Source organism: Amphibalanus amphitrite, unplaced genomic scaffold, assembly GCF_019059575.1.
Source record: "Amphibalanus amphitrite isolate SeventyFive unplaced genomic scaffold, NRLGWU_Aamphi_draft 000289F_arrow, whole genome shotgun sequence".
Taxonomy (NCBI): domain Eukaryota; kingdom Metazoa; phylum Arthropoda; class Thecostraca; order Balanomorpha; family Balanidae; genus Amphibalanus; species Amphibalanus amphitrite.
The window spans coordinates 101,606-128,244 of NW_024881784.1; the positions used below are offsets into that span (position 1 = coordinate 101,606).

Below are 26,639 nucleotides of genomic sequence, written 5' to 3' on the forward strand. Positions count from 1 at the left end.
CAAAAGTGTATAGGTCGGTTTTAGTTCCACGTAGCGAGGAAAAATATAAAAATATTTTGATTTTTAATTGATACTTCTCCACAAAATTTGTTAAAGTGCCAGATAAAAAATTAAAAATGTTGCGTTTGGCTACTGATAAATAAATCATCAAGCTTTGGAGGGCATCACTTATATACACTGTGGGCATCACGTGGTGTCCAATCGAAATATTGCGTAATAATTCGCTCGAATTCTGTAGCCAGCTGACATCTTTGGACGAATGCGCTACCACTTATTTATGCATTACGGGTACCCCTATTGTTTGTGTACTCGTCACTCAGCTGTGTTGGTGTGGATTTGTGCGGGGATTAATTGATGAACTTATATAGTCTTGAATTGATGTGCTTAGGAATTGCTTAGGAAGAACTTGGGCTTAAAATTATTGAAGTTGTGTATACCTTTCTGGCTCCTACATGTTCACACTGGGTAATATCGGCTTTCATTTTTGTTTTGGCACTCATGTGCAAGGCTGTACGTGTTATATGCCAGTGATTGGTGTAAAGTCGAACTCTTCCTCAGCTGAAAGTCAGAGTCCATGCCTATGCTAATTGCTATTAGCTATTGTTTGCTTTGTCCACAAGTGTCTGACTGGATATTTTTTGTGCACGAGTTTTCATTTTTCAAACAGTTCTCATGAGCTGAACCATTAAGTCATTAGATATTAAACCAACTTTTCTTGACAAATCAAATTTGTCAAATTTGATTCATTTTTTGAAATGCAAAAGGGTATTTCAAAAAATGAAATACCCTTTTGGTTTGTGACTCGTGTTCCATCATCTGCTAATTAATTTTCTTTTTCCTTCAGGCATTTTGTAATTGCTAATAATGTCTATGTTCAAGTCAGCCTTAAATTATTTCAATGATTCAAGTACAGTGCAAAACAATGAATTTGTTGGGCAAGTCGTGGAACTTGGGAACGCCAAGATGCGTGTTAAGAAGCAGATTGGAGAAGGTAAGTGGGAGACTTACCTTCATGCTTAGACATCTGTTGAGGTGTCCATTTACCACCTGCTGTGCTGTGCATTTTATGTACAGCTTTTAGGAAAGGCAGACTCCTGGCCTTGGTCTTAATCAATGTGTTTTACATGAATCTTGAATGGCTATGCTATTTAACTTTTGACAATTAGTAGACTGTGATATGCCTTTCATGATAACTGAAATTGCCTGTTTAAATTCCAAATGATCTGATACATGTTGCAACTTCTTTTCACATTTTCATTTCAGGTGGATTTGCTTTTGTTTATGTCGCTCAAGAAGTAACCAGTGGGAAATATTTTGCCCTGAAGCGCCTGCTCAGCTCTGATGCTGATGTAGACAAGGTTATAAGACAAGAGATTGGGTTACTTGTATCCTTGTGAGTGTTGACAGTATAAGCAAATTTAGGCCTTTAAGTGGTTGGTTGCAGTTGTATGTTTTCATTGATGTTCAGTTATTTTGATCAGATCAGATTCAGTTACTTTCGTCAGTGATTAAGTAATGTCCTGGCTCAGCATGTGTAGGTAAAATGTCAAATGTCATCAGGTAGCTTTTCTGTTTTCAACATCATAAATGGACAAGAACTTGATGAGTGGTCTAGTTACTCAGCTTCTGAGTGCTAAGTGGGTAGCTAGACCAATGTGAAATAAGTTTTAAGAATGATTGAGTGAACAGTTTGCTGAACAGTTACTGGCTTTGTCAGGACTATGCTGTTTCCTATCATGTTGACAGTTTGTAAGCATTGTCTGGCTAGGACTTGCATAAAACTCTAGGTATGTTTTGTGAAAGTTACTTCAATCATGTTGTATATGCCAAGTTAAATTTCCTTAGCAGTATGCTCAGAAAAAGCTGTCAGGCCATCCCAACATCATCCGCTACCTAACTGCTGCTGCCATCGACAAGTCTCAGTCTGGCCATGGCCGGAATGAGTATCTGGTTGTCACAGAACTCTGCACAGGTTTGTGTTGCCTTATCTGTCTGAAAATTCTTTTTGCCCATTCCTGGATTCTGCAAGCATTATCTTACTCAGTGTTTGTGTTTGGAATTTGATACTTAATTGGGAAAGACACTTAAATGTTCTTTTTATTTCGATTTATAGTTACATGATTATTATACTAATAAAATTGAGGAACTGATTGTATTTTCGGTGGCCTAGTTACTGTTGTAGCTGCAATTCTGCTCTGTGATGTTGGCTGGTTTAAGGCTATGTCCCCTGGTTCCCTGAAAGTGTCATTTATTGTGTGGTGCTTATGTTGTGTTTACCCTTCCTTCTTGGCACACTCCGGCTGCCTCTGCAGGTGGCAACATGGTGGACGTGCTGCGCCTGGCGGGCCGCGCTCTGCCCGCCGACCAGGTCTGCCAGATCATGTACCAGACGTGCAAGGCCGTCCAGCACCTGCACAGCCAGGAGCCGTGCGTGCTGCACCGCGACCTGAAGGTCGGTCGATCGGGGAGCACGGGGAGCTGCTACAGCACCGGGATGTCGTGAATGTGATGTCTGATAATATGCTATAACTGGCCTTAGTTAATAGCTTAATTGGGACTCTCATTCACAAGAAATTGTGCGGGTTGGAGCTTTCGAATTGTATTACAATTTTTCGTCAGCGTGTCGTAACCGATCTCGGGGTTATCGGCCTCAAAATGACCACTGGCCATAATTGTTTGGGGTGTTAGCAACAAAGAGTTGTGTGTTTGAGTGGTGTGATCTGTCTCTATATTGCGTGTTCATTTGCTCTAACTCTGGATCTGTCTCTATATTGCGTGTTCATTTGCTCTAACTCTGGATTGCTGCTACCTCAGATCGAGAACCTGCTGATCGGCGACGACGGTCTGATCAAGCTGTGCGACTTTGGCTCGGCCACCACTCAGATGCACTACCCGGACCCGTCTTGGTCGGCCATCCAGCGCTCTCTGCTGGAAGACGAGGTAATGGCGTGGTCATCCCGGCAATGCCTGCTGTCAGAGGACGGTCCTGTTCCCTCCCCTACCCCGCCTGTCGTACCGTCTCGCCGCTTCGCCCGGCACTGACCCTCCCCTCGGCGCCCGGCAGATGGCCAAGCACACGACGCCGATGTACCGGGCGCCCGAGATGCTCGACACGTGGAACAACCACCGGATCGACACGCAGGCCGACATCTGGGCGCTGGGCTGCGTACTCTACCTGCTCTGCTACAACCGGCACCCCTTCGAGGACTCGGCCAAGCTGCGCATCATCAACGGCAACTACACCATACCGGAGGGCGACACCAAGTACCAGCACTTCCACCAGCTGATCCGTGAGCTGCCACTTCATCTCCGCACTTCAGCTGATCAGCTGATCGGCCATACGCTGTATGAAAGAACAGTACCGCCTTTAGTGGGAGTTCAGTGAATGAATGGCGAATTCGGCTGATATCAAGGGATGCATTTTTGTTTCGTTTGAATTTGATACGATTCCATGAAATTTTAATTCACCTCAATCAAATGCTGATGCCACTGTAAATGAGAAAATGTTACTGAAATCTTGTGCATCGTTGGAAGTTGGAACCACACATTTTTTAGCTTTCCTGATGTGTTATCGTCGTTGAATCAGTCGAGCATTGACCATGTTTTCGGACGGCAGGCGGGATGCTGAAGGTGGACCCGGGCGAGCGTATGACGATCTCGGACGTTCTGGAGCGACTGGTGGCCATCGGAGAGTCGTTCGACCTGCCGCTCAAGGAGCCGCTTCACCTGAAAGGCGCCAAAATCGACACCTCCGGCGGTCCCGGTGAGAGCCGCGCCCACACATGGGTTTGATTCTATTTTTAATTGAGCTGTAATCGTTTTCATTCATATGTGGATTATAATTGTTACGCATTATTCTGAATATTTCCTGTTCTATCAGGTGGAGCGGGCGCTGCGGGGGCCCCGGTCCAGGGCAGCCCCCAGCCGGCGCGGGCCGCGCCCGCTCCGCCGCGGCCTGCCCAGCAGAGCGCGCCGCAGGGCTCTCCGGCCCGGCCGCCGCCCCCGCAGCAGCAGCAGCAGGCGCCGCCGGCCGCCGCCGGGGCCTCTGCCGGGTCCTCCGGCCAGGCCGCCGGACTGTTCTCGTCGCTCCGCGGTGGCGCCGGCAACCTGTTCAAAAACATCGTCGACACCTCCAAGAATGTCATGCAAACAGTGCAATCGTAAGTGAGGCTGGTGTTGGGAATACATCTGGATGAATGACCATCTTTGAACATATATGAACACGTCCTGAAAGGGGTTTAAAAAGCACCCCATCTTGTTTCTTATTCTTAATATCCTTGTTGGATTGTGTGATGGTTTTAATGTGTTTTTATTTTTAATGAAGTCTCATGTTATGTATTAGTAGCAATTGAGGACCGGATACCGTTTTGCTGTCTTTTACGGAATGGTATGCAGGGTGTCGTTTCGTTCGTTTTTTTTTCCGCCAGTGAGCGGAATGTGCGGCGGGCGGGGAACTTTCCTGGTTGGCTGGGACACGGTCGTGTTCAAGGTCGCCCGCTGATCGCGTTCCCCGCCCCGGCAGTGGGGGTGGTGGGGGCCCCGAGGATTGCGGATGATTTATCCTGAGTCTCAGCCTGATAGCGATCTGCAGTTGGCTGTTAAGTGCAATAGCACGTCGGCAGTATCGTGTCTTGTATTTGCCCCTAGTGAGTCACTTGTTGCTAACCGATGCTGGGACGTATCGATTTCAACTGCAGCGATTGAATGTCAGAGTCAGCGTAGTCACATATTCCATAAATGTATGTCTGTTGATTGATAACCGTGACATCTTCACTACTTTATCGTGTGTATCTGTGTGCCAGGTCGATGGGTAACCGTGACCTGGACATCAGCTACGTCACGTCTCGGCTGATCGTGATGTCGTACCCCGCCGAGGGCATCGAGTCCGCCTACCGGAATCACCTGGAGGACGTGAGGGGTGAGTGGGCCGAATGGACGGCGGCATTACTGAGCAATAGTGCCGGAGGGCGGCTGTTCCAGAACGCTACTGCCGGACGCTGGCCGTTCGCTAGTGTCTCGCGGTGGCTGTTCCTTGAGTAAAGTAGTGCCGGATGACGGCTGTGCCAGTGCGTTAGTGCCGGACGGCGGTTGTAGTCAGCCGAGGTGGGTGGTAGCACTGTCGGAATTCTGGTCGGTTTCAGCGATAGTCCTCTGCAGTTTCACCCTCTCGGACGGGGGCACTGGAGTGCGGTGAAATGTAACGGGGCGGAAAGTGAAATGATGAGATTGGGTGTGATTGTCTTGGCTGACCTGGCTGGTAATGTGTGTCGTTTTCTGAACAATGGTTCACTTGTGACAGTGCGTCGTCTTTGTTTGTCGCCCTCTGGCTTTCCGATAAACATCGTATTTCCCTTTGTGATCTAGGTACTTGCTTATCTTAAATATGTTTCCCTTTTATCACTTAACGTTAAATTTGTATGGTATCCTGCAGCCGTCTATGTGCATGTGTGTGTTTTTGTGTGTGTGTTCGCCGTGGCCGACCCGCCGACTGTAGAGTGAACTGTACTTGGTGTCCGGTCTCCCGTCCATGTATGTACCGTGCGTGTGACCTGTGTGTGTGTGTGCCCTCCACGGCTGACCCACTGACGCGTCTCGCCTCTGTGCCGGCCGGCGGCAGCGCTGCTCGACAGCCGACACCCGGGCCACTACTGTGTTTACAACATATCGGGACGCACCTACAACCCGGCCAAATTCCCCACCAAGGTAACCGGAGAGTGCGGGCCGCTGGGGCACGGCGGGCAGCGGACCGGTGTAGTGTGTGTGGCTGAGGGATGGGGGGTGTTGCGTTCTGCTCAAACAGAACATAGTGAGCCATGGCTGCGTGCATGTAACCTCAGAATAGATAAGAGGCCCATAACAGTAGCTGGCAGTCAAGCTGTTTCACTGATGATAGAATCATCGCATAACATACGAGTATTCTTTTCTTAGTGAGTGTTTTTACAATTTACTGTATCATCTTCTTAGCTGTTGTCTTTATAGTTTTTCCACTAAATGGATGCGTTTTACAATGCAGTTCATCGCTTAAAATTACTTTGCGCGATTTTGACGCCAACTTTTGTGGTAGGTTATGTTGAGTCTCGTTTTAAATTCCACAATTTCGTATCTATTGCGCCCCATGGTCTTCATCCGATCAATGTGGGGAGTCTGGGCTGCTATCATAAATCACGGCTTGGTCGGCTGGCTGTTCTCGGTGACGGGGCTGTAACGGTTCGTGATCCGACGCTGGACATTTTTCATTTCCACCGCTAGTCGCCACTGATTTATTAGAGGTCGCGTCGGGTTAGAATCCGATGCGACCGATGGATGGTTGCGAGGTGGGACAGATGGGACGGATTCAGGGACAGCCTGAGGTAGGGTTGCCACCTGATTGATCTGCTGTGTGTTAGTCTGGAGCATCATCTCATCATTGCCCGTGTTTCCCTTCTCCAGCGCGTTGTCTGATGCACTTCCTAGTCCGCAGAGTACCACCCGACATGATTTCTGTGCCCACAGGTGGTGGACAAGACGTGCCACCCGGGCCGAGCACCCACCATCTTCGCTCTGTACTGGCTTTGCCAGGACATGTACGCCTACCTCAGCAAGGACACACACAACGTCTGCGCAGTGCACTGCATCGTAAGGACGCCGACGCCTCAATTATTGTCCCTCATAAACGCCAGAAAACAACCGTTCCATTAGTAACATGACTGCTTAATGTCATTCGGGCCGCGCTGCAACCCCGACGAACCGGTAGATCGGCGAACTTTGCGTCGTAACCGGACGCCATTTGTCGACGGCTCTTGTCGTCGGGGAAATATTGACGTTTGTCGCGGTCCCGTGGACCCGCCCTGCGCCGCTGACCGTGACGCCCCGTCCGTGTCTGTCCCCAGGACGGCAAGGCCACGTCGGCCACCCTGCTGTCCTCCCTGTTCATGTTCTGCCAGTTCTTCACGTCGCCCGAGCAGGGTCTGAACCTGTTCGCCGTGAAGCGGTGTCCGCCCGGCCTGACGCCCTCCCAAATCAGGTCAGTGACGCGTACGCTGCACTGGCATGCTTGAGTTGTGGGCGAATCATCCTCTGCTCTAATGCACCATCTAGTTAGATTTCGACTAGTCTTGTTGATCATCTTTGATGTGTTTCAAAATTGTTTTGTGATGAAATTATTTAAATTGTATGAATAAATACATAGGTATTTTAACCCGAGCCCGGCACTTCGCCTCATTACTGTTGCGCTCGAGGTTAATCAATTCATATCGTCGCGACTTTTACATAATTAAATGCAGGATTCATAATACTATGAAGCAGTGTTGTGTTCCTAGAATCAAATCATGCAAATTATGCAAATAGCTAGCTCGCCCATTGGAATTGCAATTTCTGTTCCTCGGGTTTGGTCGACGAGCGCAATATCTATGTGAGTACGATTTCACGCCGACGCGTCCTCGGCAGTTGCCCGAGGCGCCCACTTCGTCTGCCGTTGTAATTCGCACCCCTGCCTCGCCAATCGACGGCAGGTACCTGGGCTACATGCGCCGTATGGTGGTCGGGCCGGAGCCCAAGGTGCCGCACCTCCAGCCCGTGACGCTCACCTCCATCACGCTGCAGCCGGTGCCGCTCTTCACCAAACTCAGGTCAGTCAGACTCGCTGTTCGACAGCCGCCGCCGGTCTGGTGAGCGGTCTCCGGCGGCCGCGATACGGCGATAGGTGTTTTTCATTCGTAACCTCAAACTCGCTTTCAAATTCATTTGTCGATTTGCCTGTTCTTGTTTTAATTCGTTCGGCCGATTCGCTGGCCCGCGTGCCGATCGGTTTAGTCGTTTCTCGCGGTTCTCTTTCTGCCGTGGTCTCTGGGGTGCGGGTAGTCGTGGCGCGTGTGCCGCCGATGGGTCGTCGCGCCGGTCCGTCCAGCCTGACGCGGCCGCGCCGCTCAGGCTCCCCGCTCTGGCCTGGCCGCAGCCGCGTCCTGGGCGCCTTCTGGTCCAGTGTCGAGGGCCACCCGTTCGAGTACATGGGCCCGGCGCTGTACGAGGAGATGACCTATGCCGAGCAGATGCATTCGTGAGTGCGCCGCCTCTCCCGCTCTGTCCGCCTCCTCCGCCCCTCTTTGGGGCGTAGTCTGCCGTGCCGTGCCGTGCTGTGAGCCCTGTCCGCCCTGCCAGCCTCGCCGCCTCGTTCGCAGCAGAGAGCCGGCCTGAGTGCTAGTCCTGTCCGCAGCAGCTGGGCGCGCCCCGCCGTGCCCGCCGTGCTAGCAGCGCTAGATCCCCGTGTGCACCCTGTGGCTTGTGAGGATTGTGGAGTGGAGCTGGTGGTTCGCACCTGGGTGGGGTGCGCACTGCGCTCACTCTGGGACACCCGTTACTGGGGTGATGCTGGATCTCAATGGTGTTTTAGCACCGGTGGCTAAGCCCTCTGCAGGGTTAAGACCACGCCATGTCATTTGAATATATCCTGTTGAAATGTCCAGCTTTTCTGCGTGGGTCGCTGTTTGTCGTTGAATTTATCACTGTCGACTGTCGACTCGAGTTTATCAACATCATAAGAATTAATTCATACAGTTATACAGGGTGTCCAGAAAAAAAAAAGATACTACGAAAATTAAGTCGCATTCATTAACGCACGTGCCGATTTTGTTCCAACTTCGTGTGCTCATAGTGCAAGATTTGGCAAAACTCATGAGCACTGTAATGCGTCGTCGGAAAGTTGTCTGTCTGCCCTCCGAGATGGTCAACATGACCATCAGTCACCTGCAGACTGTGCTAGTGCTGGAGCTGATCCGCCGGAAGGCCGCTCACATTGAGTATCTACTTTGAGGAGCTGCCGCGACTAACCAAAGAGTTCATATGCCATGTGGCGCCTGCTGTCTGTTTTGCCATATTTTTGCGAATACAAGCATGTGCCATTTTAAAATGTAAGGTGTTTATTTTCGGAATTACAGCAAAAAATAATAGTATCCGTTTTTTCTGGACACCCTGTATTTAACCACTCAAAATTGCAAGGCAACCGGCACGGCCCGGTCCAGATACCACAACCGTATTAGCTTTGATAACAAGTTTTTCGTTACAGTCTTGCTATTGCTAATAGCTTTATTAGCAAGACATGGAGGAAAACGCCATGTCGGAGCAAGACGCAAGACATGGAGGCGCCAGTATCACCTCAATTACCAAGCCAATTTACTATATCACCATCTATTACAGAGCGGCCAGATCGCTTCAGTGATATCATCCGATCAAGTTTTTCAGATCCTTGATCGTCAAAAGGGCGATCTCTCTGGTCCTCCTTCCGCCTCAGTTCGGTACACCCGGTCATGTTGGGGCTATTTCCAGTCTGCAAGTGTTGTGTGTGTTGTTTTGTGTTAACACGTCGGTCAGATGACTGGTGCACTCATTATTCAGCCAGCAGTTGATAACAACTGGCTTGGGGGTCTTTCTGGCATGGTCGTATCGTACGATATTTGGGGGATATTGTGTTAGCTTGCGGTACCGTGGTAAGGGACACCAGTTTGAGGGGCTCCGGGTACATACTTTCGACAGCACAGATAAAACACGACTAACACTCTAACAATATTCGTCTTTGCTTACCTACGATGCAAACCCAAGCCCACTTATGTAAATTTGTATTTTTCGCGTGTTGTGTTTTATAAATGATTGTATTTAAATTGACTACCCTAATAAACTAGCTGCTTGAAGGGCTTTCGATTGCTTGTTTTTGCTTGAACTGCCAGTTGCTAATTCAATCCTAAACATTGCTTCTGCAGCCAGTATTTTCCTTCTCTTTTCTTCATCTCTGCAGCTTTGTGGCTTCACGTGCAAAATAGCGTTCGACCATCATTTTATCCCACATGCTTCTGGTATGTTTATGGGTTTTCAGATGTATAGTATCTGACAATATTTTGAGACGATCGGTTTCTGCTGTGGGTAAATGTCCTGAGCCAGAGCCCGGTGTGGAGCCCCCGGTCCGTCGGCCTGTGCCGGCCGTCCCTCTGAGTTGGCTCGCTGCTCCGCAGGGACGGCTGCCGTCCGTACGTGGAGATCTGGCAGGGAGGCGAGATCATCGTCAGCACGCTACAGGACTACGAGAACCTGCGCCACTTCAACCCGGCAGACAGGAAGGTGAGGTTACGGGCAGCGCCGGACGACGAGGGAGGCACCAGGTGACGACTGAGGCGGGCGGCCGGTTCGGTATCGTCCTCCGTCTCCAATTCTTGCCAGTAGTAGCCCCAGTAGTGTATGGGTTTCTGTACTCAGTATACTCTGTACCGAACAGGTCGTGCTGCCGGTCAACTTCAGCCTGTGTGCCGCGCTGTCGCTTGTATGAGTCCTCTACACTCACAACGCTCTGTGCCGGACAGGTGGTGCTGCCCGTCAACCTCAGCCTGTGTGCCGCAATGTATGAGTCCTCTGTACTCAGTACAGACTACAGACTAGTACTGTAATCAGTACTCCCCGTGCCGGACAGGTGGTGCTGCCCGTCAACCTCAGCCTGTGCGGCGACGTGACGGTGGTGGTGTACCACGCGCGCCGCGTCATGGGCCGCGTCACGGGCGTGCGCATCGCCCAGCTGCAGTTCCACACCGGCTTCGTGGACGAGGAGGAGACCAGCATCCGCTTCGCCAGGTGAGCCGTGGTTGGTGCGTGAGCGTGAAACGGCGAGGCAGCACCGCGGGTCACTGGGCAATGCTTTGTTGGTTATCGTAATTACTTTATAATGACTGTGTGGGATTGTGTAAAGAGGGCTTGTTCTAGACATGGTAGAAACATCATTCGTGCCTTTGCAGCGTGGCAGTGCCTGAACAATGACCTAAACAAATCCATGAACTGCTCGTGTAGAGGTTTCATTTAATTGTTAAATACGCATTTCCACCCCACCCCTACCCGGCCGCCTCCCCCGTATCTGTGCGTCTGACGGCTCCCTCCCCGGCCGCAGGTGTGAGCTGGACGACGTGACCGAGCCGGACCGGTACCCGCCGCAGTTCGTCACCACCGTCAACGTGTTCGTCTCGGACACGGAGAAACAGGCGCGCTTCCCGCTACCCTGGAGCGGCGCCCGGCCGGCCGACAACACGCCCGACGTGCTGTTCGCCAACCGCACGGAGATGGAGGAGACCCTGGACAGATTCGGTCAGTGGCGCAGCCTCCGGGAACGTATTTCGTTTGGGGTTTCATACATGAATATAACAAGGTTACAAGTTTGTTATGTATACGCAACACAACTGAGCTGAGCGATGACCGCAATATAGTTCTTTACCTTTAGGGAATTACTCATATACTGACGTTAGTTCGTCATGGTCATGAGGTAGTTCGAAAAAAATGAGTCCACGTTCTTGTTAGACTTAGTGGAATGTGGACTGGAGTACACCTCTGCCGTGCAAAGGCAAAAACCATTATGTCGGGTCAGAGGCCATTACCTCAGGTCAGAGGTCACCGAAACATAATGGATTTTGCCTTTATACGGCAGACCTGCTGGAGACTTGGCCTGTTGTTTTTACTGAAGTGTGGCGCTGAAGATTCTGATGCATTAGCGCTGACCGCTCTGAGCAGTTGCTGATTGTGTCCCCGTTCTCCGGACAGCCGATGTTCGTGAGATGGCGCTGGGCCGGCCGGCGCGGCCGCCACCCCCGGCCCGTCCGCCGCCGCCGGGCACAGCCGCGGCGCCCTCTTCCAGTCCGGGCCCGCAGCGGAGGCCGCCAGCCGACATCATCTCCGGCCTCAATTGGCAGAAACCGGAGCAGGTACTGTTGGCCAGCTTCTTATACACAACACGTCCTCATATCGAGCCTAACCTGGCAGAAATCCAAACAGGTACCGTGTTCTTACCTACCACACCTTAGCTCCGGCCTCAACTAGCAGAAACCCGAACAGGTACGAAGCGCTGGATCACTTATCGATCCTCATCTCCAGCCTTAGCTGGCAGAAACCCGAACAGGTAAATGGAGCGTTCTCTGATCCTTAACTACTCATTCCGTCTTCAGCCTCAGCTAGTGAAAAGCTAAGCAGTTGTACTTTCGTCTGTGTGATGTCCAGGTCCATCCTTATCTGCCACACCGCACATTCAGTTTAGCGTGTCTGCCGTTGTGTTAGAAGTGAAGGGAGCGAGTCTGACAGTGTTTCCGATCCCGCCCGGCAGGGGGGCATGCTGTGTTGTGGCGTCAGTAGCTGAGTGTGACATTGTTTCCGATCCGGGCCGGCAGGTGGCAGCGCCGACAGAGCTATCGGACGACGAGGAGCCTCCGGAGCTGCCGCCGCGGAGCCGGCCCCCCGAGCAGGCGCTGCTCGACCTGGGCACCTCCACCGACGGCGCCGCCCCCACCCAGACCGAGCAGGTCAGCCAGGGCATCGACCTGCTGGGCCTGGGAGAGACGGCTGCAACAGCGGCCGGCGCCGCCGCCCAGCCGCCGCCGCCGTCCAATGTGGACCTGCTGTTCGGCGGCGGCCCGCCCGCCGCCGACCCCGCCCCCGCTCCGGCTGCACCGACCACCTCTTCCAACATGTTCGATCCGTTCGGACTCAACACGCCGGCACCCAACCTGGCGCCGCCCGCGCAGGTGAGCATGCGTTCGCTAAATCAGTGTCGTCGTACAATAGATGAACTTGATAAACATCCTTAGCAGCAAAATCTGTCGGTGGTAGTTTCTGACCAGTGTTCTATTTAGCGTTGCTTTTGTGCTGCTGCCATGATTTAACGCAAAATGATTCTGCCACGCTCTGTCACGGACCGTCACGGCGTCACTCTGCCTCTGTCATGCCTTCTGCTATCCCAGCAGCTAACCCGTCCCCGCTTCGCGTCCGACAGGCGTCTCCGCTGCACCAGTCGTCGAGCACGGGCAACTTCCGTCAGCAGGCGGCCGCCGACGGTGACCTGATGGGCGACTGGGGCAGCACGCTGACGGCGCCGGCCGCCAGCGCCATGCACCGGAACGCGTCGCAGCCGAACCTGCGCACGGCCGCCGGCCAGCCGCCACTCCAGCAGCAGCAGTCGCCCGTCCGGGATCCTTTCGCCGACCTCGGTCAGTGGACGGGGGACGGAGAGAACGGGGCGGGGACGGGAACTAGGCGGGAGGGGACTAGGGTTGTGTCTACGCTAGTGCTTCCTTTGCGCAAGCTAGAACAACTTGCTTGGTCGTAGATTTTGCCTCGGCTTTCGGCCATACCGATAGGACTTCGCTCTCCTCGATGGACTGCTATTTTGTGCCAGCATTTGGTGTGCTCTTGCCGCCTGACCTGTTGCGTGATCCGTGTGTCCAGGTAACCTGGGCGGAGCGCGCGGCCCGACGCCCACCTGGGGCCAGCCGTCGCCGGCGGGCTCGCCACACCACGCGGCCCGTCCGCCGCGGCCGGCCGGGACAGCCACCAACGGCCAGCCGGGCGGCTGGGCCGGGGCTCAGCCGCCGCAGCAGCCGGCCGCCGGGCCCGCCCGACCCAACTACTCGCGCAGCGCCTTCGACGCGGCGAACAAACCCGACGACGGTCAGTGGAAGGATGGAGGATATGGGGAGGGGAAAGGCTAGGGCTAGGGTCAGGTAGAGGTTAGCCGAGTCGCCGCGCCGGCCGACGCTCGCCGAAGACATGATACTGCAGGGTCGGGTGGCGAGTGCTCGGCGCCGACTGGCGAGCCGGCGACGGCCAGGGTTAGTTCTCAGGTGGGGCAGGAGCGGAGTTGCTGTGTTAAATAGACGGGCATTACGCGAGTATGGTTTACTCCCTAAGCTGATCCGGCTGACACGAGGTGACTATGTATTCTGTGGTTTTCACACCTGCAGCAAGTGTGCAATGTGTGCCATTCGCTCCGCGTTCCCCGGTCTGTGAGCGGCGGCGCCTTTTGACGGCGCCGTTCTGTTCTGTGCAGCGACCGGGACCGGCGGGCGGCAGAAGGTCTCGGCCGACACCTTCGGGGACCTGCTCGGCTCCCAGGGGTTCAACTTCACACCCAAACAGGACGCCGGCCCAAAGACCATCAACGAAATGAAGAAGGCCGACATGGCCAAGGAGATGGACCCCGACAAGCTGAAGGTGCGTGTGATCGGGAGGGATATTAGGAGTTGTTACACTCACTGTTTTGGTTCTAAATGTATACGGTTATCCGTGCTTTTGACTGTCGGTGAACATGGGTGTGGGGGTATATTTTTTCCACGTGATTGATATTTGTGAATCACTTTTGTAGTGGGTCCGTCGGATAGTAACTGTGGTCTGAGCACCCATCCAATATCTGACGGTCACTGCTCTGCTCTCAGATTGTGAACTGGACCGAGGGCAAGCAGCGCAACATCCGCGCGCTGCTGTGCAGCATGCACAAGGTGATCTGGGACGGCTGCCGGTGGCAGGAGTGCCAGATGAACCAGCTCGTCACGCCCACGCACGTCAAAAAGATGTACCGCAAGGCCTGTCTGGCGGTACATCCAGACAAGGTGAGACGGGATGTGGGGCTGGACAGGGACACGAGTGGTCCCTCCAGACGAGGCGAGGGATCGGTTGAAATTGCCGTAAAGACAGTGTGGCGGTACAGAAAACATGTGTGCAGTTTGCACTTACGGTGAGATATAATGTCACTAGTCATACATTCTGATAGCAAAAAGTGTCACAAACGAGCCCACCTAGCCCGCGTTGAAACGGTATTGGGTGATGATACGAAGAAGGCTGAGAGTACAATGCATACCATTGTTGAAATTCCACTTAATATTTGCTTGTCATGGTAGGTGGCTGTTCCGCACTGTACAGACCGCTGGCTTTGTCGCTTATCACATCCATATGTTAATGGCAACACTGTATTCACAGCCGTTTTTTTTACAGCAAACTGGCTCGGAGAACGAAAAGATGGCCAAGCTGATATTTATGGAGCTGAACGACGCGTACTCCGAGTTTGAGAACGACGAGACGCAGCAGAATCTGTTCGGCCACTAGTCGGCGCCGCCGCCGGCCGTCGCAGTGGTGCGTAGAGCCTAGTGCAGTGTAGCGGGCCGCCGAGTGGCCTTCGGGCCCCCGGCGCGCTCATTTTGTGATATACGAGCGTCATCTCTCAGTCATTATCGTTGTTTTAGAGATTGTTTCTGACCATTGCCGAGGTTGTTATGTATGGGTGTGCGCGGCGCGGCGGGGCGGGCCTGTACCAGCGGCAGTATTCACTGTACTCCAGAGCAGTCGCCACCATCATTCCAGCCTGTGTTCGAGCCGTGACTGAGGGCAGGCCGGTCGGGTCCACTGGCTGCAGGGGAGAGACCTGCCCATCTGAGGAGAGGACCCACCCCGTCTGCAGGGGGAGGGCCCACTCCGTCAGAGGAGAGGGCCCACCCCGTCAGAGAAGAGGGCCCAGCCCGTCAGCTGGGAGGCCGGTCGCGCTGCGGGCGGTTCCTCGCGTGGTCGGCTCTGTTAATCGATGGATAGTTGATGGCCGTGTTGTCGACTCGAGACGTGGTTATTTGTTTTATATAGATTATTTACCGTGTGTAGCGTGGTGCCGTCGCGAGCTGTGTAGCGCCGCGGCCCGACAGATGTACGGTGATCCGTTGGCAAACTATTCAGCAATTCCATTGTGTTGTAGCAAGTGCGGGGCGGGCGAGAAACACGGAGCTTGTGCGGGTTGTGTTACCTCGTTGGAGGTCACTGAAGTGATCAGACCCCTGACCATCGACGCCCAGAGAACCCCTTCGCGGGACCCGGGACGGAATCGCGCCCCTCCTCTCCTCGGCAGCAGCTGTTATGCACGACGCCAGTCGCCAGCAGTGAGCGCAGGCGCTGCATATCCGCGTATACGGGGCACAGAGGGTGACCGTAGGACCAGTCACAATAATCGTCTGTCGCCACGGCGATCGGAGTCGTGGCTATGTAGGAGTGAAAGGCGGTGTGCGGACGGACGAATGTTGTATGTGACGAGCGGACGGCGTGCGGTGTGGATGTGACGTGCGGCGCAGCTCCGCCAGCTATCCTCTCGCTGAACGGCTTCAGTGCTGTCCCTCACCGTCTCTGTGAACTCGCCTGGCGCGGCGCAACTCCCAATAACGGCACACGGCGTCGGTGACCTGTATTTGGCGCAGCCGTCGCCGGTAGCTAGCGTCTCTATCTCTGTGTGGTATGTAGACAGTGGCCCATCCTCGTGACACGTCCCTGAAATATACCGTATGAGCAGCGCACGCCTCTCGCCACACACCTGGCGCCGGGGCCTGCCCACCAGCGGGCCGGCGTGGTCCGGACTCTCCTACAGAGGACATTGTCCGCGACGACCTTCAGTAATCACTGCACTGATGGGACATTATTGGTGGCGACACCGCCGCTCGGTCGTCCAGGCGTCACCTGGCTGCCGGACGGTACAGCTGCCAGGCGGTGTGGGCGGATCGCCATGTCCTGTCAGTCGAGCGTCTCCGCCCACTCCGTGCCACCTCCAAGACTGGAAGGCTGACCGGGAACACTGCCACGGCAGATAGAGCTGTCCAGTGTCCATGTCTTCTGACTGGTGATGAAGCCGGTGGAATGTAGCTCAGAACACTGCAACTCACTGCATTGCAGTCTCACATGCGCACAAGTGAAATCACAGATCCCACTGTCGACGGGCCGACAGTCACGGTCCGTCAGCGGGGACCCCGGTTCGACTTTGGGCTTAGTCACTGTTAGCTTCACCACAGTGCGATAGCGTGTTGGCTGTGAACTGTATGGGCAGGCGGACGGTGAGATCATGTCAGTCCTGCCGCCCTCAGCCACATTCCAGTATCCGGAGTCCATGGTGTTTGGACGTCGACCCAATACAGGGCCTGGCCCAGTACAGTTCATATCACTCTCTCCCCCCCCCCCCCCCCCGCCTCGCAGTGGTCTCTGCCCTCGGCGGCCACTAGGCGATGTTGGAGGTGGTCTTCTCCAGGTAGGCGAGGTGTCCGTGCAGAGGGCCGCCCTGGTGGCCGGGGAACGGCGGCGCCGGGCCGCGCGCCATGTAGCCGCCCGGTCCCATTGGACGGTACTGCTGCAGTCCCGGCGGCAGGCCCGCAGAGCCCGGCGTCGGCACACGCTGGGAAAACGGGAACGGTCGTCAGCCGGCATAAAATAGCTGACTAAAGTTACACTCTGGCGGCCATTATCGTCTGTCGTACTTTACCACCGTGCATACCTAAACTATCACTTTCCTGGGGAACTAGACGTCAGTCACAATGAACGGTGGGTACCAGGCTGCCGGCTCAGTGCAACCCGACCTAGCCTCAACCCGCTGCCACCCGATTTCTGGCCTCGTCTCGTTCCGCTGCATCCCGCCCAGTGCCGACCCGCCTATCGCGCTGCCATCCCCGCCGCTGGTCCTCTGCTCCCCTCCCCACCGGCCCACTGCTACCCTCTCGGCCGGCCCCGCTGGTGCCCTGCCCGCCGTCCGTTTGTACCTGGCCGTCCTGCAGCTGCGGGGGCAGGTCGGCCGGCCCGCGCGGGTGCTGCACCTCTGCCAGAGTGCTCTTCCAGAAGGCGATCTTATCCTGGGTCTTCTTGATGAGCTCGTCCTTCCGTGCCAGCTCGGCCTTCAGGTCCAACGTGTCCTGAGCAGTACAGAGAGGAAGGTGACGCGGGGCCACAAACAACAGCGAGCCCTGACCGGCGATACGGCTAGAGGGGCACATACAGGGTCACAAACGGGGCAGTCAGCTCACCCTAACCGACAGAAAGCGAGGAACGATTAGTTAGGGCAATAAAATGGCGGCATGCCCCGACCGACACGCGGTACGGCGCAGGTGACGGCGCAAGGGGTCGCGATGGGATGTGCTTAGCGAGATCGAGTTCGGCCCCTCTGACGTACGCACACTGCTCACCGGTCTAGATCCAAACTCAGCCATGGGACTGGACGGGCTGCACCCAAGACTGTTGAGGTCTTGTGCCAATACCCTCATCAGTCCCTTGTATATTATCTTCCGTCGGTCCCTTCTAGAGGGGAAGCTTCCTCGAGCCTGGAAGTCATCACTGATTGTGCCTATCTTTAAGAAAGGCTCCCGTCACGACCCTCAGAACTACAGGCCGGTTGCACTGACGTCAGTTGCTTGTAAGAGTCTTGAGAGATTGATCTTCCGTGGACTTTATGATTACTTCTGCGAAAATGCGATTCTCTCTGAGGAACAGTTTAGTTTCCGTCCAGGTCGCTCCACGGAGGACCAGCTGATTCTCACTTATGATGAAATCACTAGCGCGCTTGACTGTGGCCATCCTGTCGACCTCATCATGTTCGATTTCTCGAAAGCATTCGACGTGGTTTGTCATGCCATCCTCCTCGAGAAGCTAAGACTGATCGCTGTGCAGGGAAGGCTTCTTGACTGGCTGTATGATTTCTTGGTGGGAAGAGAAATGCAAGTGCTGGTTAAAGACACGACAAGCAAGCCAACAGAGGTGCTGAGTGGTGTACCACAGGGCTCCGTTCTAGGACCGATTTTGTTCCTATTGTACATAAATAACATCGCTTCAACTTTGACGAGTAGCTACAAGATATTCGCGGATGATTTGAAAGTGTATATGAAGATGGACAGAGAAGCCCCTCTGTCTACAGCGGAAGATCTCCAGAGGGACATCGACCTACTGTACGACACAGCCACATCGTGGGGGCTGGCGCTTAACCTACGAAAGTGCGCTGTGCTCCATTTTCGGCGCCGATATCACGCCCAGTCCATCATTTCATACACATTGAATGGCACCGAAATACCGCACGTTTCGGCCTACACTGATCTGGGCGTCGCCGTGGATGACAGTTTAAAATTCCACGAGCACTGTGCCCTTGCTGCGAGAAAGGCTGGGGGCGTTGTCCATAACTTTCTTAGATCTACTCGCTGCCGATCACCTGACTTCATCAGGCGCGGATACAAGGGGGGGGGCCATGGGGGCCATGGCCCCCCCCCTTGGCCGATTTTTTCAAAAATAAAATAAAAAGTTAAAAAGTTAAAAAGCTGAAAAGGGGGCCTCCTGAAAATAAAGTGGCCGAAATCCGATGAGTTTTTTTTAACCTACCCACTTAGTTATTTCTTAGAAGACTAGCTGAGAAGACTTCTTTGTTAGAAGATTGGTAAAGCTTTTCATAACTTGGAGGTCTCTTATACTCACAGAAATGACCACTTTTACAGGGCCTCCTAACCTGCACAGAGGGCCTCCAAGCCTGCACAGATGTTGAGATGTTGCCTGAACAGCTAGATAAGCTCAATAGACGCAGTTTTTTTTTGGGGGGGGGGCCCAACAAGTGGGAAGATGGGGCCTCCAACAGGTGGGATTATGGGGGGGGGCCTCCTGGTTTCTAATGGCCCCTCCCTTGGAGATTTTCTGGATCCGCCCCTGGACTTCATGATGTTCATTTGGAAGACACACATACGGCCCATTATTGAGTACGCTTCATCTGTGTGGAACAGTGGATATGTTCAAGATCTCAAGAAGTTAGAGAAAATCCAGAGACTATGGACGCGTAACATTCTGGGCCTCAAAGATACGTGCTATGGTGACTTTCTGTGCAGGGTCGCCTTCTTCGTGCTGATATTTTGAAGTGCTGGAAAATATTTCATGGACACTGTCACATCTCGCCGGAGGATTTGTGGAGTCTGGAAGTAAATGGAAGAACACGTGGTCACAGACACAAGATCAAGCTCATCCGCGCGCATGTTGACGCGAGGTCCAGATACTTCACACACAGAGTCGTCAAAGAATGGAATAGCCTCCCGGGGTGGCTAGTGCAAGAAACCTCCCTGCAGAAATTCAAAGGAGGACTCGCAGAGGTGTTGGGCGCGAAACTTTACGATTACTCAGTCTAATGTTGCTACGTTATATGACAGATTACGATCGGTATAATGTCAAACCATCGGATCCCCCCCCCATGGTATGCGCCCTGTTCTTAACAAGCAAGGACAGGGTCAGATGCGCCATGGAGCTCCAATCAGTCATTCACCACTTGCCTCCTGATTCCTGCATTCCCACCATGCCTGGCCTTCCTTCACATGTCATTCACCCATTTTGTTTGCGGATGAGACAGCATTTGCATTGCACTTCACAGCCGTTTCTCTCTCTTTCTTTCTTTCTTTGTGAAGCATTAGCACCAACTACGAGTCGAGTTTGTCGACTTGTCGAGTTTCCACAACAATTCACATGCAGACGCACAACACCAGTTCCCTGACTCAAGGCCCACCCACTGGCCCCAGCTTGTGTCCAACTATATTCTTTGGAATTGGCGCGTCTCTGAACGACTTGGGTTTCCCTCCTTCTCACTCCCCTCCTAAGAGCAAGGCTGAGGAAACCCAACAGGTGAGTTAAACAGGTGAGTGCTCCTGCCCGCTCGCGCCCCACCCCTCCCTGCTCACCTCCTTGATGATCCAGTCAGGCCGGTGAGCCGAGAGCAGCAGCCTCTTCTGCAGGAAACTCTGGTCCACCTGACGAGCGCAGTCCATGAACTGCAGCACGGACGCCTCCGCGTGCGAGCGGATGTCCTCCCGGTCCTGGGTATTGAAGTTATCCTCCTTGATGAGGATGCTGAAGCAATTCTAAAAAGAGGCATAAGTGTTACAAATAGCCACATTACTCATCATATGCAAGCGCGCACAGTACTTTTGCATGGTTTGGGTGTCAAAACTTCCTTAGCTATAAAATATGTAGCAACATAAATTGAAACTCAAAGGAAACTAGCTTCCCTCCATCATGGTGCCATGTACGAATCTCGGAAACAATTACCATGTTTAACAGCTGTCAAACAGAAAATATTACCCTTCTTATAGACTTGAACATAATGTCAAAATGATTATAAAACAAAGTGAAATGAAGTGTGTACGTTGCAATATACATTATACACTCATGTATGAAAAATGAAAATGTCATGCCTTGTTGGTGAAACAAGTACAACTCAACAGTATCACATAAAAATGATAAAACAACCATTAGAAAAGCATGAAGTTCACCTGAAAAGCTGCTTCCAAGTTGTCTATAAGCATATTTGGGCCATTGGCTGAAGAACTTGTCCCATTCTCAGAAGAAGCCATTTGTATATTGTTTCAGTTTTTAACTGTGAAAAAGAAATATCATCATAATTCATGAAACATTTGTAGCTAGGCCCGCATGAATCAATATACAAATGTCATTTTAAAAAGTTTACTTTATCATTGACTAAAAGCACAGAAGATGAATAATTGTTAATGACTGAAATATCTAACATACTGAAGCCATCAGATGATATTATTATCTGCTCTAAAGTAAATATTAGAATAAAGATCCATTCCAGGCTCCAGCAGGCCTACACACTACACAGTCCTCAAAATTCCATGTATGAGGGTAGTTCAGACTCGTCACTGACTCTGACTCGTGTCAGTGCTTGTCACATGACAAGCACCGCCTGAAATTGGGAAGTTCAATAGAATTATGATTCTAATTTACCATCTGCCAAAACTGAAACCAGTCATGTTAAACACATGTAGGTAATTAAGCAGGCATAGATTTTAGAGTTCCATTCAGTCACGGTCGAAGAGCACCCAGTTTTCATAATGCTCTACCTATGTTACTTCAGGGACAAGGAGGGATGTTATGTGGATGGAGGTTTTATCACCAAGACCAATGGTAAGTTATTCCTTTTTTCCTTAATTCTGAGAGAAATGCAACATTATATCACCAGCATGGGTGAATAAACCTCCAGAGGCAGATCCAGCTCAGAGTTTTGGGGGGGGGGGCAAACCATAAAAATTTATCGATTCTTTCCATGCATCGTCCATAGGCATTATGTTAAAATCATGCCGTTTGGGGGGGCAAATGCCCATTTTGCCCCCCCCCCCTGGATCCGCCACTGTAAACCTCAAACCTGGGTCTACAGTCAAAAAACCAATGGATGAATGAATGAATGAGTTGGACTATTTAAACACAACACGCATACATAAATCACGGAAGAAATGTGGAAATCAGTTGTATTGTTTTCACTACACAAATCAATCTTAAATTATATCCCCAAATAGTGATTGTGCTTAAAAAGTACCAAAAGTTAGTAAGGCCAAAGTAAGCCGTAGGGGTCGTGGGGCACCAAACAGGCATAAAACGGAAAACGATTTCGAGAGTATGTAAAGCACTATAAACAGTAGGAAGTTCTCATGTCTCTGATGACAAGCAAGAGCTACATAATATTCGATAAAACAGTTCAAGTTGATTACTATTTGTTTTCCATGAAAAATAATGGAGCCCGCGAAAGAGAGCCACACGCCATATATGTATTTCCTGCGCCATTCTGATATGCAATATGGTAGCAAAAATATTGAAGAATTTTTATCTGGTGAAGGAATTTGCGTATCAGAACCTTTGCATTTCGGTGGTCCTTTATGTAAGGAATCTTGAGTCAAATCCTCCTCCGTGTCACCAACCACCACTGTTCCCGGCTGGAAGGGCACAAGGCAACCCGTCCCATGCGAATAGCTCCCATAGGAGCAGGCCTGTAACCGGGTGCGGTGACTGTCAGGGGGATGGGTCATGAAGATCTTAACCTTCCAGGCGGTGGGGGGGGCATTTTTTTGCCCCCCCCCCCTTTAGTTTTTTCGATATATCTCGGGAACCGCTGCGCCGATCGTCACCAAACTTTCAGTACCCTCCCGGGAGCAGCTAGCGCACATGGTGTCCAAAAAATTTTCCAAAGGCTATGATAGGTTGGCCGCTAATGACGTCAGAGTGACGTCATTTTTGCCATTTTCGACCCAAAAAAAGGTTTCGCGGGAAGAGCTGTCAGGCCTACAGCTTTAGAGATACAGAAAAATGTTTCAGACATAAGAGGTGTGGAATTAAAAGGGCTACAAAACTGCTATTTCGGTTTTTCGAGTTTTTTGGATTTTGACCCCCAAAATTCAAAAAATAGATTTTTTGAATATAATAGCCAAAAAATCCAAAAAGTTTTTTGAATATAGAAAAAACCGGAATATGTGTGATAGCCCCTACCGCCTTCTATCTACATACCAAATTTGAGATCGATACCCATAGGCGCGGGAGCCGGGGGGGGGGCAGTGGGGGCAGCTTGCTTGCCCCCCCCCCCAACTCTAGGGCCGTGGGGGCGGTGCCCCCACAACTTTGAGACGAAATACTGCACTTTTTTGCAAATGTTTTTCTTTTTTGTTGAAAAAGCCAGGGATGAAAAATAAGTGACCTAAAACGGGTGAGAAAACTAGATTTGGGGGTACCCTAGGTTCATCTCCATTATGGTGTGCCCCCCCCCCCCCCAGTCTGAAAGTAGTTCCCGCGCCTATGTCGATACCTCTTTTTTTGGCCAAGTTATAGCGAAAAAACTGTTCAAAATTGATGACGTCAAATTTTCAAACTCAATTTTTAGCAATTCTAGACCTCGTAGCGCAAGACAAAGACCACCATTAGACTCCCCGTGACGAGCTGCATCGAATCGATACCCATTTTATGCAAAAATATCAACGTTGAAATTTGACCTTTTTTGACCTGACCTTGACCTGACCTCCACCAGAAAGTGACCTAAACCGTACCTGATGGTCTTATAACCAACACCATTGAGTTGGAAATGAAAAACTGGCCATAAAACATGCATCGCATAATCTTAGTAAAGTTGGGCTCATGCGGTGACCTTTGACCTTGGTGACCTTTGGTGACCTGACCTGTGACCTGACCTGGTATGACCAGTGACCTCTAATAGCAACATATGTACTAGACAACTGACGCCTTATCGCTGATTTTCGACAAAATGCGTTTTACTCGGTGTTATAGCGCTTTCCCTAGAAGCCCCGTGAACGGTGAAACATTTTATCTTTGACCTGACCTGTGACGTCATCGGTGACCCCGAGGTCAATGAAATTTGGTTTCCTTCAACAAATTTGACAGGGCTATCGAACGCCGTTTGAATTTTCCGGATCCGTCCAGTAGTTTCGGAGATACGGGGGGGGGGGAAAGTGCCCCCCCCCCCACCGCGCGGAAGGTGGCTGGTAGGCCCACCGCCTGCCAGGTTAATACTCGTATAGGCAGTGGCGGCGGAACATCTTCAATTAAGGAGGGGGGGGGGGCACTGCCGACTTTTGGTCCAATTCTTTCCATGCAACGCCCATAGGGCTAATGTTAAAATACCCAAATCAAAGGGGGGCACGGCACGGTGCCCCGGTGGCCGGTGCCCTCCCCGTTCCGCCGCCATGTACAGCCCACCGCTAAAGTAATGTAGGGTTTTACCAATCTCAACGGCTGGCTTTGACTGGCGATTGTTAAATGCGGAGTGATCGAAAAGAAGATGTCAATAGCTAAAGTTGCAGCTGCAAGGGTGACGATACATAAAAGCTACATTCAAAGTTTCATTGTAGTCTGGTTAATCGTTCCTAAGCTTCAGAAGCAGAACATACCCATGACTGAAACCCCACATTACTTCTGCTGTGGACTGTACCTATATAGGAGATCTTAGAGATCTTGGGATGGGTGGCCACTGGCCTCAGGCCTGTCGGCCTCGTGATGGGATCGGCCCGAGGACTCACCAGGGTGCCCGCCTCGACCAATGTCTCTCCATAATTCCTATCATCCTCCCGGCTCTGAGATGGTCTTGTTTAGAACGAAAGAGCCTAGCCCAACAAAACAAAAAGAAACAATTAACAAACCATAAGACAAACGTTGCGTATTCGTCCAAACCGACTCTTATTGGTACCCGAGTTATGCATTTAGGATGGCCGATGGCGTTGTAATAAAGCTGTCCCCGCCCCCCGGACAGTAAGGGTGCATATTGCACCTTGCATCTTGTCAAATATCTGGCATCGTAAAGGACGGTTTATTGCTGCACCTAATTGTTGATGTAGAGAAATGCGTTTCGGATCTCACAGCTAGACGGATGGAGAACCGGAGAAAAGAAAAGGCAGAGCGTACTGACTGCCTAATGAGGCATCGCTAATTGACACGAATGACCTGCATTCGCCAATGTCAGAGAAGCTCTACGGAAGTTAAAGCCCTAACGAGCTCCACAGACCACAGCTATGTGAGTGTGGTCGATGATCTCCAAGGAAAAGGGATCCCTGTGGCCCGTGCACAGTGAGAGCGATGAAAAGGGCGGGCAGCAGTGCAGTGCCCCGACCCGCGCCCGGCCCGGCCACTGCAACCCGGACGAACGACGGACGGCTCGCCAGCCTGGGGGGGGGGGGGGGAGGGGCATGGGCGGGGATAGACATCCACCCAGCTGAGGAGGGGGGGGGGGGGGCAGTAACAGACTGGGGAGAGCGGTCGGCATATCCGCCAGCCCGTATCTGCCACTGAGTTAACGTGTAGCGTTACCCGTCCTAGCGGTACGCATTGGCAGATGCAGCCCTCTCGGCAGCGTATGGTAGTGTCAGTGGGAAAATGGGTAGATACCGATACATATAAATATGAGGAACGGCGCACTAAATCACACTAAATGCCATGATGTCACCATTTCACCAAACAGACCGTTTACGAGCGAAATGGAGTGCCGACAGGCGACACCGCTCCTCGGTCAGTACCCGAGAAAAGAAACCTGACCACAGGAGCAGTCCGCAGGTGTAACGTTACCACGGCGGCTGGGTGCCCGGGGCGCCCCTGTCGGCGGCCGGTCGAACCGCGCCGGCTGCGGCCCGGCAGATGACTCCGGGACGAACCGCCGGGGGTCGCTCGCCTCGCCACCCAGGCCGGCCCGGTGAAAGCGAGGCTGCCGAGACTCTCCAGCGGCAGCCGCCAGTCGCCGCCGAGTCATTCGCCGTCGGACAGTCGGGCCGCACGCAGCGCAGAGCGGGCGAGCAGTGTCGTGACGGAGGACAGTGTGGCAGACACGCGAGACCGATCTAGCGCGAGACTCCTGACCACAGTGGCGCACGTCGCCACTAGAAACGCAGCTGGGATGGCGGAGCGGTAAGTTGCACCGTGCCTGGGATGTCGTTATCATGGGCAATAAGCAAATGTTTGCATCTTCACTTATGTTTTCTGTCAAAGTCGGTCGGTAGGTAGGTACAGGTGGTGGATACTGCATCTAAATTTGCATTCCCCCCTGGCTCTGTGATCAGACGGTTGCCTGCGTTGCCAAACATCGACTACTTTCATTTGCACCGGCTGACATTGAACTCGGATGGTTTATCCGCCGGGTACCGTGGGCACTTCTCTCGGCCCTCACAGCGCAGTGTCGTGATCGGCTTATTCGGCACGCGCTAAGAGCCGGAGCTATGCAGGCGTCATTGTTTCGTCTGCAGGCCCGTACCACGTCTGAGGGCGCAAGTGCTGTCTGAAGTCGTACTGTAAGGCGTCTGTAGGCATACATTTTATCTACAATTGCACGATATAGGTACCGTCTGCAATTGTACCGCATGGTCAATGGCCATACTGCACCATACCGTGTCATCTGCAGTTGCACGTACTTCACCATGATAATGATAAAATGTCCTTGAATTATCCCTAGCTGTTACCATCTTCAGATAGACTGTATACAGCCTAAAGGCGTACCATAGCGTACCATAACGTATGCCGTCTGCAGGTGTATTGCATACCGGCTGCAGGTGTATTACGTACCGGCTGCAGGTGTATTACATACCGGCTGCAGGTGGATTATATGCCTGCCGTCTGCAGGCGTACCTTATACCGTCTGCATGCATGTAAATATAATATACCTTGTGAAGGCGTATCGTATACCGTATGCGGATGTAGCATACACCGTCTGTAGGTGCACCGTATACGGTATATCGTGAACAAAGGTGTCTTATAATGCATTACGATGTAATGCATAGTTTGATAAT

General features: G+C 52.3%; 3 protein-coding genes across 9 annotated transcripts in view; 2 read left to right on the forward strand and 1 right to left on the reverse strand.

Annotated features, from left to right (window-relative positions):
* The first annotated feature begins 350 nt into the window (after window positions 1-350).
* On the forward strand, window positions 351-16,094 carry LOC122387565 (cyclin-G-associated kinase-like). Of its 2 annotated transcripts, XM_043377887.1 has the most exons (25): window positions 351-465; window positions 845-991; window positions 1,264-1,385; window positions 1,858-1,972; window positions 2,313-2,452; window positions 2,815-2,940; window positions 3,065-3,290; window positions 3,617-3,763; window positions 3,881-4,160; window positions 4,803-4,918; window positions 5,618-5,703; window positions 6,493-6,615; window positions 6,870-7,003; window positions 7,491-7,607; window positions 7,934-8,035; window positions 9,981-10,086; window positions 10,433-10,590; window positions 10,901-11,094; window positions 11,545-11,705; window positions 12,165-12,518; window positions 12,767-12,980; window positions 13,219-13,440; window positions 13,820-13,983; window positions 14,205-14,378; window positions 14,761-16,094. In XM_043377887.1, the coding sequence occupies exons 2-25, from the start codon at window positions 865-867 to the stop codon at window positions 14,869-14,871; spliced, it is 3,819 nt and encodes a 1,272-aa protein (XP_043233822.1). In that variant the 5' UTR covers window positions 351-465; window positions 845-864; the 3' UTR covers window positions 14,872-16,094. The 2 variants fall into 2 exon arrangements, with proteins under 2 accessions (XP_043233822.1, XP_043233823.1); XM_043377888.1 differs by lacking the exon at window positions 7,934-8,035 and having other exon boundaries at window positions 353-465.
* On the reverse strand, window positions 15,972-22,140 carry LOC122387567 (mediator of RNA polymerase II transcription subunit 28-like). Of its 5 annotated transcripts, none has more exons than XM_043377897.1 (5): window positions 22,080-22,140; window positions 20,847-20,950; window positions 20,256-20,435; window positions 17,325-17,474; window positions 15,972-16,963 (listed from the first exon to the last, which is right to left on the reverse strand). In XM_043377897.1, the coding sequence occupies exons 2-5, from the start codon at window positions 20,925-20,927 to the stop codon at window positions 16,790-16,792; spliced, it is 585 nt and encodes a 194-aa protein (XP_043233832.1). In that variant the 5' UTR covers window positions 20,928-20,950; window positions 22,080-22,140; the 3' UTR covers window positions 15,972-16,789. The 5 variants fall into 5 exon arrangements, with proteins under 5 accessions (XP_043233832.1, XP_043233831.1, XP_043233830.1 ...); XM_043377896.1 differs by having other exon boundaries at window positions 22,047-22,084; XM_043377895.1 differs by lacking the exon at window positions 22,080-22,140 and adding an exon at window positions 21,908-21,996.
* A 3,360-nt stretch (window positions 22,141-25,500) lies between these two features.
* Window positions 25,501-26,639, forward strand: part of LOC122387564 — a 63,180-nt gene continuing 62,041 nt past the window's right edge. Inside the window, exon 1 of one of the 2 annotated variants that reach the window (XM_043377886.1) lies at window positions 25,501-25,764. In XM_043377886.1, the coding sequence (XP_043233821.1) occupies window positions 25,754-25,764 (11 nt within the window). In that variant the 5' untranslated portion in view covers window positions 25,501-25,753. The remainder of the gene's footprint in view (window positions 25,765-26,639) is intronic. The other variant, XM_043377885.1, reaches the window with a different exon arrangement.

What these genes read in the sequence shown, in the direction of transcription:
- LOC122387565 (XM_043377887.1), top strand. Translation starts at nt 865, where the DNA reads ATGTCTATGTTCAAGTCAGCCTTAAATTATTTCAATGATTCAAGTACA. An exon ending in GACAAGAGATTGGGTTACTT is followed by an intron (nt 1,386 to 1,857) that starts GTATCCTTGTGA and finishes CAGTATGCTCAG; the next exon opens with AAAAAGCTGTCAGGCCATCC. An exon ending in CGGCCAAATTCCCCACCAAG is followed by an intron (nt 5,704 to 6,492) that starts GTAACCGGAGAG and finishes CTGTGCCCACAG; the next exon opens with GTGGTGGACAAGACGTGCCA.
- LOC122387567 (XM_043377897.1), bottom strand. Translation starts at nt 20,927, where the DNA reads ATGGCTTCTTCTGAGAATGGGACAAGTTCTTCAGCCAATGGCCCAAAT. An exon ending in CTGACTGGATCATCAAGGAG is followed by an intron (nt 17,475 to 20,255) that starts GTGAGCAGGGAG and finishes TGTACTGCTCAG; the next exon opens with GACACGTTGGACCTGAAGGC. An exon ending in CGCAGCTGCAGGACGGCCAG is followed by an intron (nt 16,964 to 17,324) that starts GTACAAACGGAC and finishes CCGTTTTCCCAG; the next exon opens with CGTGTGCCGACGCCGGGCTC.